Below are 15,176 nucleotides of genomic sequence, written 5' to 3'. Positions count from 1 at the left end.
CTCAGCCTCGTGGGAGCATCGGAGTATCTTCCTTCCCCTCTGGGACGCACAGGGCAGGTTGGGACACGTGGCTGGGGCCTGAGTCAGCCTCACCAATGTGGGTGGAGGGGGTACCTGGGACACGTCCCCTCCTCCCTTCCCAGAGCTTGGTACAGCCAAGGGTGGCACAGCTGCCCCCATTTCACTGGCTCCTGGAGTCCAAGGGCATGGCTGTGGCCCTGAGGCAAGGCCAGGCATGTAGCTGCCCCACCTGCCCCCCTGTAGTGCTGTAGGGAAGAGTCAAGTCAGACAGGAAGGCCTGGGGCAGATAGCACCAGCAGGAAGGAATGCCATCCCAGTGAGCGAGTGGGGCCCAGGGGCAACGTCACGGTAGTCCCGCCCTCCTTGCTGTCACAGGTGCAGCCTCTCCTGTCCTTCCCCTGACCAACCCAGCATCCACACAGTCTACACAGAGTTCCTCTTGCTGCCCAGACAAGCTAAAGGACCACAGGTAATGGGACATGGGGCTGGGTGAGCAGTGGGATGGAGGGTCAGCTTTTAAGGAAATTGGGAGAAAGAGTGTCCTCAATAGGCTTGATATTGTGTGGTTCCTTGGTGGACCTGGGTTTGAGTCCCAGCTCTGCATCTTCCTAGCTGGGTGAGAACTTGTCTCTACCTCAGGGGAGGATGACAAATATTCACCTCCCTGGGTTGTGCTGAGGCTTCCACCCGCCTATACTTGGCCGTGGTAGGTGACCAGCTCCCAATTCTGTCACCAACTTGCTGCAAGACTTTCAGAAAAACCCTTGACCTCTCTGAGCCTCAGTTTCCCTACTTGTGAAATGAAGGGTCCAACTAGATCTCTGAAGGCCCCTCACACCCTCGCTGTTATGGAACCTAACAGCTTAGGAGGGGAGGGGTATTCCCGCAAATATCTCAGCCTCTGCACCACCATCAGTGACTGCAGGCAGCCGCCCCTCTCTCTGCCCCTCCTGGAGGAAGCCACCCTGAGCTGCAGCCAGGTTTGGGAGACTTGGGAGGAAGAAGCCAGCTGTCCCCCTGCTTCCAGCTCAAAGGCACCCCGGGGAGGATGTGCCAAACAGAAAGCTGGGCCATGGGGAGGGGGCCCTGCTGCCTGTCAGAGCCTCAGGCGCAGGTGGTGTGGCCCAAGGGGAAGGGGGCTTGGCAGACCTCTCAGAGCTCCCCCCACCCATCCCCGTAGGCTGTCATCCTCGTCCTAGAGCTGCCTCTGCTCAAAACACTCTGGCTTTCAGGCCTCAAGCCAACCTAGTTTCCTTTTAAGGGGGATGAGAATAATTATGGTCTTGTGCTTATTATTTTCTTCTGTTTTGTTAAGAAACTGCCCAGAAGAGTTCAGAGCCCTGACTAATGAGTCGGGAGTGTGTGTTAGGGGGAGTGGTGGGGAGTGAACTCAGGCTAGTGTAGCCCTAGAGCACCAGGTTACTTGTGCTGGGAAATCCTCCTTGTGAAAAGGATCAGAGAGCGAGATCTCAAGTGCTGGCTGCACGCCAAGGACCATGCTGGGCCTGCCCTGTTCCCCGCCTTATTTCACTTTCACAACAACCCTGTGGGTGGAGTCTTTCCTTTTTCTTTTTGTTTCTTCTTCTTCTTTTTTTTTTTTTAAATAACAGATTTACTGAGATGTAATTCACTACTATAAAATTCACCCTTTAAAAGTGTATAATTCAGGGCCAGGCGGCGTGGTTCACCTGTGTAATCCCAGTACTTTGGGAGGCTGAGGCGGGCAGATCACTTGAGGTCAGGAGTTCGAGACCAACCTGGCCAACATGGCAAAACCCCATCTCTACTAAAAATACAAAAATTAGCCAGGCATGGTGTGCACCTGTAATTCCAGCTACTCAAGAGGCTGAGGTGTGAGAATCACTTGAACCCAGGAGGCAGAGGTTGCAGTGAGCCAAGATTGCACCACTGTGCTCCAGCCTGGGTGAGAGGGAGACTCTATCTCAAAATAAATAGATAGATAGATAGATGGATAGATAGATAGATAGATAGATAGATAGATAGATAAAAATGAAGTGTACAATTCAGTGTTTTTGTTCATTCACAGAGTTGTGCAGCCAGTGCCACTATCTAATTTTTTTTTATCATCTCCAAGGTGAACCCTGTACCATTTAGCCGTCACTCCCCACTTCCCCTTCCCTCTGGCAACAACAAACCTACTTTCCATCTCTATGGATTTGTGTATTCTGGACATTTCATCTGAATGGAATCATATGGTGTGTGGTCCTTTCCGAGTGGCTTCTTTCGCTTAGCCCAATGTCGTCAAGGCTCATCCGCATTGCAGTGGGTGTCCATCCTTCCTTCCTCGCACTGGTTGGATGAGGTTGCATTGTATGATGATCTCAAACTTTGTGTCTCCATTTACCAGGGGATGGACATTTGGGTTGTTTCCATTTTTGGCTGTTATGTGTAATGCTGCTATAAACATTCATTACAAGTCTTTGTTCGGATATAGGTTTTCAATTCTCTCACGAATATACTAGGGATTGGAATTGCTGGGTCATGTAGTAAATCTTTTTTAACTTTTGAGGAGCTGCCAAACTGTTTTCCAAAGTGACCTCCATTTTACAATCTGACCAGCAATGTATGAGGGCTCCGGTTTCTTCGCACCGTCACCAATACTTGTTACTGTCTGTATGTCTCATCGTAAGCCACCCTAGTGGGTGTAAAGGAGTATCTCATGGTGGTTTTGATTTGCACTTCCCTAATGACTAATGATGTGGAGCATCCTCTTTTTTTTTTTTTTTTTTTTTTTTTTGAGATGGAGTTTCACTCTTGTTGCCCAGGCTGGAGTGCAATGATACGATCTCAGCTCATTGCAACCTTTGCCTCCCAGGTTCAAGTGATTCTCCTGCCTCAGCCTCCCGAGTAGCTGGGATTACATGCACCCGCCACCATGCTTGGCTAATTTGGTATTTTTAGAAGAGACGGGGTTACTCCATGTTGGTCCGGCTGGTCTCGAACTCCCGACCTCAGGTGATCTGCCCGCCTCGGCCTCCCAAATTGCTGGGATTACAGGCGTGAGCCACCGTACCCAGCGATGTGGAGCATCTTTCTATGTGCTATTGACTATTTCTGCGTCTTGTTTCGAGCAATGTCTATTCGAGTCCCCTGTCCATTTTTAAACTGGATTATTTGTCACTGTCTGTTGAGTTGTAGGCATGCCCATTTTTCCAGCTAAGGATTCTGAAGCTCTGAGAATGGATGTGACACGCTCCAGGTCGCAGAGTCAGTGAGGGGTCAAGGCGGGAACTGAATATCTAGGTCTGTCTGATGTTCGAGAGAACTGACAAGCTCTTGTACTGGATGCCACCTTTCTGTTTCTTATTGTCAGTTGTGTGTGTGTGTGTGTGAGTGTGTGTATGTGTGTGGTGTGTGTTGTGAGAGAGAGTGAGTGTGTGTGTGTGTGTGTGAGTGAGAGAGAGGGAGAGAGAAAGAGAGAGAAAGAGAGGTGGGTAGAAACCGAGAGAGAAAGATGGGAAAGAGAGAGAAACAGAGACTGAGATTCCAGGCTGTGGGAGAAGGGACCCGCCTGGCTCTGTCTAGCAGGGCACCCACCTTGGTGCCTTGGTGTTTGACTCAACACTACACCAAGTTAGAATGATCAGAGCCAGAGAAAGCCTTTAATGAGTTTTAGGTTTCTTCCTATTAATCTTCAAATGTGTCAGTGGAGTCTCAAAAATGTTTTGTGGAGTGCATACTCCCCTTCTAGTTTTCCTTGTCCCTAAATCTGAAACAAATTATCCGATTAGACCCAAAAACCCCAAACCAGGACTAGCATCCCCTAGTGTCTAGCTAGGTCTAAGGATCTAGAGCAGCACTCATCTAACTTTTTGATTGCACAATCTTCTCAAGAAGAATGCTCTGGGCACCCCCAGCATATACATATGCATAGATATATACATGTATATACAAGTATAGTGGCCATTAGCTGATGTCTCAGGACCAGTGTACGTTCACAGTGAATTTCATCACCAGTGATAGTGGATGGAAATCCACCTTTCAAATCGTTTCTCATTATTATTTCAGGAACTCAAATACAATTGTATTTGAGTTTGAGTTTGTATTTGTTTCTCGTTATTATTTTGTATTTTGAGTTTGTATTTGTTTCTCATTTTTTCAGGAACTCAAATACACAGGAAAGAATTGTTTTGTGTGTGAGATTCCTTTCCATTGCTCTTTCCAACGTGGTAATGCGGCTAAACTAAGAGCAAGGACAAGTCTGTCCCACACTTTTCCTGTTGCTTGTTTGTACTTTCATGATTAGGGTTATCTCCATCCGCAGTTTCTTTGCAGACTCTTTGAAGTCACTCGTCAACAATAAGGGGGCTGATTCAGTGAAAGCTATTTCATTTGAGCCTCAAATTAACCCAACTGGGCTCCTGCATACCACAATATATGGCAATAGTCTGAATGTAAAGAAAAGGAAGACGTGGTCACGGTCAACCTGTCTGCCTTGTGGGGCTCCCCACTGGCCTCTGGGAGCCCCACTTAATGGACATAACATGTGGTGTCTGACATATGATCCAAGGGTGCACATCAGGGCTAACCTATATACTATTAACTATTTTTTAGTTAAAAATTACATAGAAATCGATAAATTAATATTTTCCTCCTGTACTTTGGAAAGAATTGCTTGAGAGACTAATAGGTTCTGAGCTAAGAACATCTAAGCCAACCCCTGCCACTCCTCAACTTGCCACCTCACATGGCAGCATGCTCAGGACAACCCCAAAGTTGTTGTCATTTTTAGAATATTATTTTATATATTGAGGCCAGGTGCAGTGGCTCAGCACAACACTTTGGAAGGCCAATCCCAACACTTTGGGAGGCCGAAGCAGGAGAATTGCCCAGGGTCAACAGTTCAAGGCTGCAGTGAGCCATGATTGCTTCACTGCACTTGAGCCTGGGTGACAAAGTGAGACCCTGTCTCTAGAAAAGAAGGAAGGAAGGAAGGAAGGAAGGGGAAAGGAAAGGAAAGGAAAGGAAAGAGGAAGGAAGGAGAGAGAGGAAGGAAGAGAAAAAGAAAGAAAGAAAGAAAAAGAAAGAAAGAGAAGGAAGGCAAGAAAGAAAGAAAAACGAAAGAAAAGAAAGAAAGAAGTAAAGAAAGAAAAAGAAAGGAAGAAAGAAAGAAAGAAAGGAGGGAAGGAGGAGGGAAGGAGAGAGAGGAAGGAAGAGAAAGAAAGAAGGAAAGAAAAAGAAGGAAGGAAGGAAAGAAAGAAAAAGAAAGAAAGAGAAAAGGAAGAAAAAAAGGAAGAAAATTCTTTTATATATTGAAGTTGGCAACTTCCCTGGTGACTTCCTCAAGGTACTGACCTTTCCTTCTGAGCTCACAGCCCTACCTGCTCCCCCTGTCCTGGCGTCCTGGAGTAGTTCTGCAGAGACTTGGGGACAGTGACTGGGCCCATCCATGTGGAGCTCATCCCTAGGTTGAGTGCCCTGCTCCCCAAGCCACTTTTCTTGGGTGTAGTCTCTGTACCCGCTACATCCTCTGGATTCCCTTTGTCTGTCCAGAACTTTTTTTTTTTTTTTTTTTTTTTTTTTTTTTTTTTTTTTGAGACGGAGTCTCACTGTGTCTCCCAGGCTGGAGTGCAGTGGCCTGATCTCGGCTCACTGCAAGCTCCGCCTCCCGGGTTCACGCCATTCTCCCGCCTCAGCCTCCCAAGTAGCTGAGACTACAGGCGCCCGCCACTACGCCTGGCTAGTTTTTTTTGTATTTTTAGTAGAGACGGGGTTTCACCATGTTAGCCAGGATAGTCTCGATCTCCTGACCTCGTGATCCACCCGCCTCGGCCTCCCAAAGTGCTGGGATTACAGGCTTGAGCCACCGCGCCCGGCCTGTCTGTCCAGAACTTATTCTATGCGGGACCCAGGAGTAAACCCAGGATGGAGGATTGGGGATGGTGGGATGTGGGCCACCTTCTTCACCGTAGACTCTGTGCTTCTGTTAATATGACCTAAGGCTATGGTAGCTTTGCTCTGTAGCTATATCACCTTGTTGGCTCATATTGCCACTTTAACAAACATTGGTTGTGCACCTACTATGTGCTAGACAACAACCTCGATGCTTGCACTGTTTTCTTTCCTTCCAGATTATCTTTTTAAAATCCTAGATCTTTGAGTATAAACAGCCTCCACACAGAACCCAACCATCCTCTTTCTGTACAGCCATTATTATTATTATTCCTTTTTTTTTTTTTTTTTTTTTTTTTTTTTGAGACGGAGTCTCGCTCTGTCACCCAGGCTGGAGTGCAGTGGTGTGGTCTTGGCTCACTGCCAGCTCTGCCTCCCAAGTTCACACCATTCTCCTGCCTCAGCCTCTCGAGTAGCTGGGACTACAGGTGCCCACCACCATGCCCGATTAATTTTTTGTACTTTTAGTAGACACGGGGTTTCACTGTGTTAGCCAGGATGGTCTCGATCTCTTGACCTTGTGATTTGCCTGCCTCAGCCTCCCAAAGTGCTGGGATTACAGTCATGAACCACTGCGCCTGGCCTTGTTTTTGTTTTGTTTTTGTTTTTTTGAGACGGAGTCTCGCTCTGTCACCCAGGCTGGAGTACAGTGGCACCATCCCAGCCCACTGCAACCTCTGCCTCCTGGGTTCAAGCAATTCTCCTGCCTCAACCTCCCAGGTAGCTGGGACTACAGGCACGTGCCACAACACATCCGGCTAATTTTTTGTACTTTTAGTAGAGGCAGGGTTTCACCATATTAGCCAGGATGGTCTCGATCTCCTGACCTCGTGATCCGCCCACCTCAGCCTCCCAAAGTGCTGGAATTACAGGCGTGAGCCACTGCTCCTGGCCACAGCCATTATTTTGAAACTTGGGTATCACACTTGATTTTGTCCCTTTTCACTTTTTTGTTGCAGCCTAGGTGTCATTCCACACTCCTCAGGGGCAAACCCAGGTCCTGTCTGCATCCTTGGGTATGCAGTGGCCATAAGGTTCTCCCAGATTCATGGAAGTTCATCTAGTACAGTCAGCTGGATGGCTGGCCAGTGCGGCTTGTCATCCCACTATTAAACTGCCTGGCTGACTTAGACGAAATGGTGGAGGTGTAAACCGTAGCATCTTCTTTCTTTCCCTCTGCACGGTTCCCCTCACACTCTGATGTTGATGTTGATGTGTTCATATCCACACTCCTCACTGTGTGGTCTTGAGCAAGTCCTTTCCCCTTTCTGGGTCTCAGTTTTGATCTCCTGGATGCAACACTATAGAATTCCAACTTGGGGAGGGGGAGAGAACTCCAAGCCTGGAGATCTGTGGGGAGGTAAGGTGGGCCTGGGGGAGAGTAGTGAGAAAGAAGAAGGGGTGTAAACAAGTGGAAGATGCTATAAGAGGAGAGGGAGATACAAAGAATCTTTGTAGTCCTAATGTTATTTCTTTTTTTATTATTTATTTATGTATTTATTTATTTTGAGATGGAGTCTTGCTCTGTCGCCTAGGCTGGAGTACAGTGGTGTGATCTCAGCTCATTGCAAGCTCCGCCTCCTGGGTTCGTGCCATTCTCCCACCTCAGCCTCCCGAGTAGCTGGGACTATAGGCACCTGCCAGCATGCCCGGCTAATTTTTTTTTTGTGTGTGTGTGTGTGTGTATGTGTTTTTTAGTAGAGATGGGGTTTCACAGTGTTAAGATGGTCTCGATCTCCTGACCTTGTGATCCGCCCGCCTCGGCCTCCCAAAGTGCTGGGATTACAGGCGTGAGCCACTGCGCCCAGCCTCCTAATATTATTTCTTTAAGCTCTTAAGTTCAGCACTTTGTGACTTCTTTTAATTAAGCATTTCATCTAAGCCAGGGGCTAGAATGTAGCCGGGAGCCAGAAAAACATGGTTTCTACTTCCAGGGAGCTCAGAATCTAAGTCCTTTTAATCTCAATCCTCACAGCAACCCTGCAAGACAGTGACACTATCCCTAATTTACAGATGAGATAACAGAGGCCTGGAGATGTAAAGTAATTTTCCAAAATCATGAGCTGGGAAGTGAAGTGCTTAAGCCTGACTTGAAGCAGGTGCTACCAGACCCCGTTGTCCCACTGGCTTCATCAGGGCATCCGTCAGTATCGCCCCCTGGGTAAGGGCATGATATTGCGTCCTGTGCTATCCAAAACCCCATCTGAGCCCCAGAGCCCTTAGTGTGTGACGTTATTCCCTGTTTGATGGATGAGATAAAGGGCCTAGAGAAGGGAATTGAAGGAGAAGCAGCTGCACTAGCAGCAGCAGCAGCAGACTTTCCACTTGAACCTCCAAAAAGGGACACAGCTCTGTCAACACGTCGATTTTAGCCCAGTGAGACCTACGTTGGACTTCTGACCTGCAGAACTGTGAGATAATTTGTGTGGTTTTAAGCCACTAAGTTGGTGGGTGTTTGTTATCACAGTGATAGAAAAACCACTGAGGTGCTGAACCAGGTCCAAGAGGTGCACCTTCAGCAGGGGGACAAGTCTCTAGGGCAGGATCATCAGGGCTGCTGCTGCTTTGGTGATCACAATGCTGGAAGATGAGGGAAAGGAGGGGGCTGGGGGAAACCCAGGAGGTCCCCAACCCAGCCTGAAGTTCAGCCCCAGCCCCTCATATGGGGGCTCAGGGACACTGCCAAGCCTCAGCCTGGAGGCTGGAGTGAAGTCTGTGGAGCTGGTCTGCCATGAGCCCTGTTGAGCTCTGCAGGAAGCTGGAGCCCTCCCCAGACATTTGTCTCAACTACAGTGCTTTGGTTGCAAGTCACAAAGCCACCTCAGGCTACGAAAAAAGACTTTCCTGGGAAGATAAGGAGATGGGGGTGGGTCTCACAGAACAGAGGGAAAGGTAAAAAACAAGACTGCAGAAGAGGCTGTGACCAGGGGGCAGAATAGAGAGCACCAGCCTCTTCAGAGCTCTGTCTCAGGGCAAACCACCCATGCCAGCCTTTAGAGCTCTGGGTCACTCATGTCACAAGTCAGATTCCTGCGGAAAGAGAGGCTGATGTTCTAACCTGGGTAATGGGAGTGACCACTCCACAGATTCCATGTAAAAGGGGCTTAGGGAGGGAGTGCAGTTATTTTGGGGAGTACTTATTTTGGAGCTGTGATTGCATAACAAGGATCTGTTTGAGGCTGGGCGCGATGGCTGATGCCTGTAATCTCAGCACCCTGTCTCAAAAAACCAAAACAAAAACGAAAAAGGGTCTGTTTGAAATCAGAGTGCGTGCTTGTCTGGGGTGGCTTGGGAAGCTGAAGGAGATTACTGAGAACACTGTTGTACCCTTGGCTCTGCCCTTGGCCTTGTCCCCACCCCTCAGCCAGGGAGGGCTTGACACATCGAGGGCCAGCCCCAAGCTGTTGTCCAGTGGGGGCTGGATTTCCTCAAAGCGAAATCCTGTGTAATCACCAGAAGATGGGGGCTTTCATGCCAGGTGGGCAAAAGCAGCAAATGTCCATTCCTCTGTCCACTCTGTTCCCCTCCCAGCTGCTGTTTCTGCTTCCAGAGCTCCCACCCCATTTCCCACACTGGGCTTGTTTAGCTGAGCTTGCCCTGCATTTCTGGCCCACAGACACGTTCCTCGGTCTACCCTCAGGAAAAGTTGGCCATCTTCAGTTTGGCATTCAAGGCCCAGGCTGATCTTCTCCACCCTTTCTGGCTCTTATCCCTTCAACTGCCTGCTGCCCCCAACCTCCTCCACTGAAACTTTTATCCTACTCTGCCTTTCGCTTTCTGTTGAAATCCAATTCCGTTTCAGTCACCTCAGCCCCCTCATCCAATATGGGACACCAGGAAGACAAGCAGCCCCTGAATCAAGAAGCAGAGTTCTGGAGCTGTTACCACACAATCAATGGGCTCACCGCCCAATGCACATAGAGGCCAATACCATGGCACTGGCTTTTGAGAAAAGAAAGGCTTTATTATAAGTCCAGTGGCAAGGAGATAGGAGGAAACACTCAAATCTGTCTCACCAAGCTGGGAGCTGGGCAGGTTTTATAAGCATACGGTAATGAGGTATGACCTGATTGGATCTTGCAATGAAGTGATGTGGGAGGCATGATCTGATTGGATCCTGCCATGGGGCGATACCAGAGCTTGATCTTATTGGATACTGAATCCTGGCATGCGCTATCTGCTTCTTAATTCAGTCCCCACTCCTCAGTCTGAGCACTTAGGTTCCCCTGTAGTGGCACGCATAGTAACCTGGCATGCTCAGGTTATGTGACTGTCAACCTGCGGGTCCATGGCAACTGAAAAACAACTCACAATTTGTTACATAAAAGTTGAACCAAATTGATCTGATGTGATGAAAGAGCCAGCCTTGCCCCTGTGTGGCTCCATGACCTGTGCAAGTTCCTCTCCATTTCAGGGCCTTGGTTTCCTCTTCTGTAAAGTATGACAATAATCTCCACCCTGCCTCTCTCCTGGTTGTATGAGAGTCAGGAGAGCTGGGAGAGGAGAGTGCTGTGAGGCTGTCATGGCTCGGTGTGCTCTGTCAGCCCTCCTGCCCTGGGCCCAGGCTCTGTGACAGCAGGAGCTCAGGAAATCTGGGCTCACCTGAAGGGGAAATCCAGTTTAGCAGGACCCGTGGGTACAGAGGCCCTGGCACCACCCATGACTCAGCAGGGCTGGGCTTTTTGGAGAAAAGTGCCAGAAAGTCGGGCATTCCATTTCCTTGTAGGATCAGCCTTGGATGTGGGGGCCACCTGAGGTGGTGCTAGAGGCCTCTAATCGGGGTAGCTGGGGCATGAAGCTTCTCTGTTGGGGTAGGAGTCAGATTTGAATCCATCTATAAGCTGGAAGACCTTGAACAAGTCTCTTCCTCTACCTGAGCCTCAGTCCTTCCCTATGTTAAATAAGACCTGTGTGGAGGCCGGGGGTGGTGGCTCGTGCCTGTAATCTCAGCACTTTGGGAGGCCAAGGTGGAAGGATCACTTGAGCCCAGGAGTTCAAGAGCAGCCTGGGCAACATAGTGAGACCACATCTCTACAAAAATATAAAAACTAAAAAATTAGCTGGCTGTGGTGGCAAATGCCTGTAGTCCCAGCTACTTGGGAGGCTGAGGTGGGAAGATCACTGGAACCCAGGAGGCTGAAGCTGCAGAGCGCTGATCGTGCCACTGCATTCCAGCCTGGGTAATAGAGTGAGACCTTGTCTCAAAAAAAAAAGAAAAGAAAAGAAAAGAAAAAGAAAGAAGGCAAAAAAAGAAAAATGGGTGGAGGAGAAACAGACAAGGACATTAAAAGGAGAAACAGAGCCACGTCAGGTCTTCCCTCTGTGATGGTTCCATTCCTCCCCTTCAGTGTGCTAAAGACGTGCCTAAGGAAGTTCCCTTGGCTATGGGAACAATTACTCAAGGCTCCATCAGTAGCTAAATACAAGCCAGGTCAGCATATTTGCATAACACTCTGATGACTGTTAGTGTGTCCTCTTTCCTGGTGCCAATGTTAGGGTCCTGAAAAGAGGAGCCAGCATCACTCCTTTAGTCTCCCAGCGTGGGCTGAGCAACTACTCTTGCTTAACCACTTACCATGTGGTCCTGGGCAAGTTTCTTTCTTTCTTTTTTTTTTTTTTTTTAGACAGAGTCTCGCCCTGTCGCCCAGGTTGAAGTGCAATTGCGCGATCTCAGTTCACTGCAACCTCTGCCTCCTGAGTTCAAGTGATTCTCCCGCCTCAGCCTCCCGAGTAGCTGGGATTACAGGCCTGCAACCACTACACCCAGCTAATTTTTGTATTTTTAGTAGAGACTGGGTTTCATCATGTTGGCCAGGATGGTCTCGATCTCCTGACCTCGTGATCCACCCGCCTCAGCCTCCCAAAGTCCTGGGATTACAAGCGTGAACCACCATGCCTGGCTGGTCCTGGGCAAGTTTCTTATCCTCTCTGTGCCCCAATATTCTGACCTATAAAATGGGCATGGCCCTAGTGAGACTTCATAGGTTTGTGGTGAGGAATAGATTACTTAACACAAGTTAACTGTTAGAACCTTGCCTGGCAGATAGTAGGCACGTATAGCTGCTTGTTATCATCATTTTTCCTTTGTTCCCGGCTTTGTACAGGGTATGGGTGACACAGAGATGAATCAGCCTTAGTCCCTACTTAGGCTACATTAATGATCTAGGGAAGGAGACAAACCCTGGATGGTGGTACATGCTTGTAGTCCTACCTACTCAGAAGGCTGAGGCAGGAGGATCGCTTGAGTCCAGGAGTTCAAGGCTGCAGTGAGCTGTGATTGCACCACTGCACTCCAGCCTGGGTGATAGAGAGAGACCGTGTCAAAAAAAAAAGCTAGGGATAGTGGAGGGAGTAAGGTTAGGGGAGTGGGGAATAGAGTTGGTGGGTATCATTTAGACAACTGAAATAGTACTTCATGAAGGAAGTGGGTTTTGACCTGTGCTTGGAAGGTCAGATTTGCATCTGACCTTAGGAAAGAATGGACTAAGCCAAAAGTGCTGTGTGTAACCAGGACACAGAGCAGGATGGAGATGAGACTGGAAAAAGAGTTCATCACTTTGTAAACTTCAGTCTATCTGACATCAGCCAGCAGCTCTCTTTCCCCCATGTGACTCTACAACTCTTCTCCACTCTAGCTGAAATACCTTCATTAGAGATGATCTCAGCCAATGAATATATACTAGTCACCTCTTGCGTGCAAAGAACACTATTCAAAATAGAAATATGCCCTGGAGGCTTCTGTTGTCAGTCATTCCATCTTGATATCGATGCGTTTTAATGGCTAGTGACTTCCTAATGCCTAGCTGAATTCTGCTCTGAGAAATGGGAAGTTTTATTCTAGAAAAGGGTAGGCCAGGTGCGGTGGCTCACGCCTGTAATCCCAGCACTTTGGGAGGTCAAGGCGGGCAGATCACAAGGTCAGGAGTTCAAGACCAGCCTGGCCAATATGGTGAAACCCCGTCTCTACTAAAAACACAAAAATTAGCTGGGTGTGGTGGCGGCACCTGTAATCCCAGCTACTCAGGAGACTGAGGCAGAAGAATCACTTGAATCCCGGAGGCAGAGGTTGCAGTGAGCTGAGATCGTGCCACTGCACTCCAGCCTGGGTGACAGAGCGAGCAAGACTCCATCTCAAAAAAAAAAAAAAAAAAAAAAACGGTAATGGAGTCTGAGGTCTAGGAGATGGGGGATGAGCGGGGATGGGACTGGACACTGGATGTCCAAGGGTAAGAGGAGGCCTGTAGAGGAGGAAACATACATTCACAACGACCCTGCTAAGGACTGTCCTGCCATTTTCACATACTATGAGGTAAGCACTATTACTGTCTCCATTTTACAGATGAGAAACCCAGGGCATAATGAGGGATTAAGTAACTTGCCCATGCTTCCATCGCTAGAAGAGGCAGAGACAGGATTTCAGCCCAGGCAATCTGGCTCTAAGACACAGGAGAGGAGGCTTCCTGCCAAGGTCTTGTGGTAGATTCTCTAGACCATTCTCAAATGGGGGACGATGTTTGCCCCACAACAGGGGTCATTTGGCAATGTCTGGAAACATTTTTTATTGTCACAGCTGAACAGGAAAGTGCTACTGGCATCTGGGAGGGAGGAGGCTGCTAAACATCTCACAATGTGTTACCCAGTCCCAAATGTCAGTCATGTTGAGGCTGAGAAACTGTGGTTTAAATTAGTCAGAGGCTGGGCACAGTGACACATGCCTGTAGTCCCAGCTACCGGCTGCGGTGGGAGGATTGCTTGAGCCCAGGTGTTCAAGACTAGACTGGGCGATATAGCAAGACCTCTGTCTCAGATAAAAAAGTAAAAAATAAATGAGTCAGAGACTAGTAAATCTACCTCCTCTCAGATTTGAGGTCTCAGCTTCAGAGCTGAGAGTAGAAGAAATGGGGTAAGGAATCAAAAGGGAGCCTGCACTTCCTGGCTCAGCTGCTATAACAGAGACTCACAGCACAGCGGCTCCACTAAAAGAAACTTCTTTCCTGTGCACATAGCTGTCAAGAGGTGGCAGGTGGCTCTGTGTGTGAGGCCTGCCAGGGCTCAGGACTCCCTTGCCTTTTTGCTCAGTCATTCCTGGATGTTGGCCATGTTTGTGGGATTGGAGTTGGTTCACCAACTTCAAATCTGCATTCCTGTCAAAACTGTACCTAGGCCGGGCGCGGTGGCTCAAGCCTGTAATCCCAGCACTTTGGGAGGCCGAGACGGGCGGATCATGAGGTCAGGAGATCGAGACCATCCTGGCTAACACGGTGAAACCCCGTCTCTACTAAAAAATACAAAAAACTAGCCGGGTGAGGTGGCGGGCGCCTGTAGTCCCAGCTACTCGGGAGGCTGAGGCAGGAGAATGGCGTAAACCCGGGAGGCGGAGCTTGCAGTGAGCTGAGATCCGGCCACTGCACTCCAACCTGGGCAACAGAGCGAGACTCCGTCTCAAAAAAAAAAAAAAAAAAAAAAACTGTACCTAGGCTGGACATGGTGGCTCACACTTGAATCCCAGCACTTTGGGAGGCTAAGGTGGGAGAATTGCTTGAGCCCAGGAGTTCAAGACCAGCCTGGGCAACATAGAGACACCCTGTCTCTACGAGAAAAAAAAAAAAAAAAAAAAAAAAGGATGGTGCCTGACTTGTCAGGTACAGATAAAAACTGACTTCCTTCATGAAGCCCCCTGCTAGTTGTCTAACCGATACCTACCACCCCGATTCCCCACTCCTTTAACCCTCCTCCCTCCACTGCCCCGGCCTTCTTGCTTGCCAACAGAACTACCATTTTTTTTGTTAATTAATTTTCTTATTCCTTTGAATGTTGAGTGTTTGTCTTTTTCTTATTTATTTGCCAAGCTCTTTATATATTAAGATATTAACTAAGGTGATATTAACTACTGATTATTGTTATTCCTCCAGGAAAAGCCATGGAGACTTCAGTATCCCTCTCCCAGCCTCAAGACAACAGTCAAGTCCACAGAGAAACGGAAGATCTAGACTGTACGTTTGCCTTCTCTGACCCTCTGGGCAAAACCACATGGGAGGTGGAGTCCAAAAGTAGAAGGGACGGAAGAAGACCCTGCTCAGCTCATTTTGCACAGGGCCTCAAATCACAGTTGAAGTGGGGAAGTAGTGGTTTTACACACATGCACACATACATGTGCATGGTCCAATCTGTCCTCCTGTGCTGTCTAGCTATGGGGACCCTCAGCTGCTTGCCAAATCTCAAGAATTCTGTGGGGGCTTGGG

The 15,176-nt window shown here is 48.5% G+C and overlaps 1 protein-coding gene across 8 annotated transcripts in view; it reads left to right on the top strand.

The window, feature by feature from the left end:
- Positions 1–421: 421 nt before the first annotated feature.
- TMEM40 (transmembrane protein 40) overlaps positions 422–15,176 on the top strand; it is a 33,109-nt gene continuing 18,354 nt past the window's right edge. For 7 of the 8 annotated variants that reach the window (XM_045385721.2, XM_045385720.2, XM_015446293.3 and 4 more), the window contains exons 1-2: positions 422–490; positions 14,847–14,927. In XM_045385721.2, the coding sequence (XP_045241656.2) occupies positions 14,855–14,927 (73 nt within the window). In that variant the 5' untranslated portion in view covers positions 422–490; positions 14,847–14,854. Of the gene's footprint in view, positions 491–8,198; positions 8,346–14,846; positions 14,928–15,176 lie in introns of those variants that run through there. The other variant, XM_065539012.1, reaches the window with a different exon arrangement.

The sequence above is a fragment of the Macaca fascicularis genome, chromosome 2 (assembly GCF_037993035.2).
Source record: "Macaca fascicularis isolate 582-1 chromosome 2, T2T-MFA8v1.1".
In the NCBI taxonomy this organism is placed as follows: Eukaryota; Metazoa; Chordata; class Mammalia; order Primates; family Cercopithecidae; genus Macaca; species Macaca fascicularis.
Note: the sequence above shows the minus strand (reverse complement) of the source record. Positions and strands in the feature narration are given on the sequence as shown.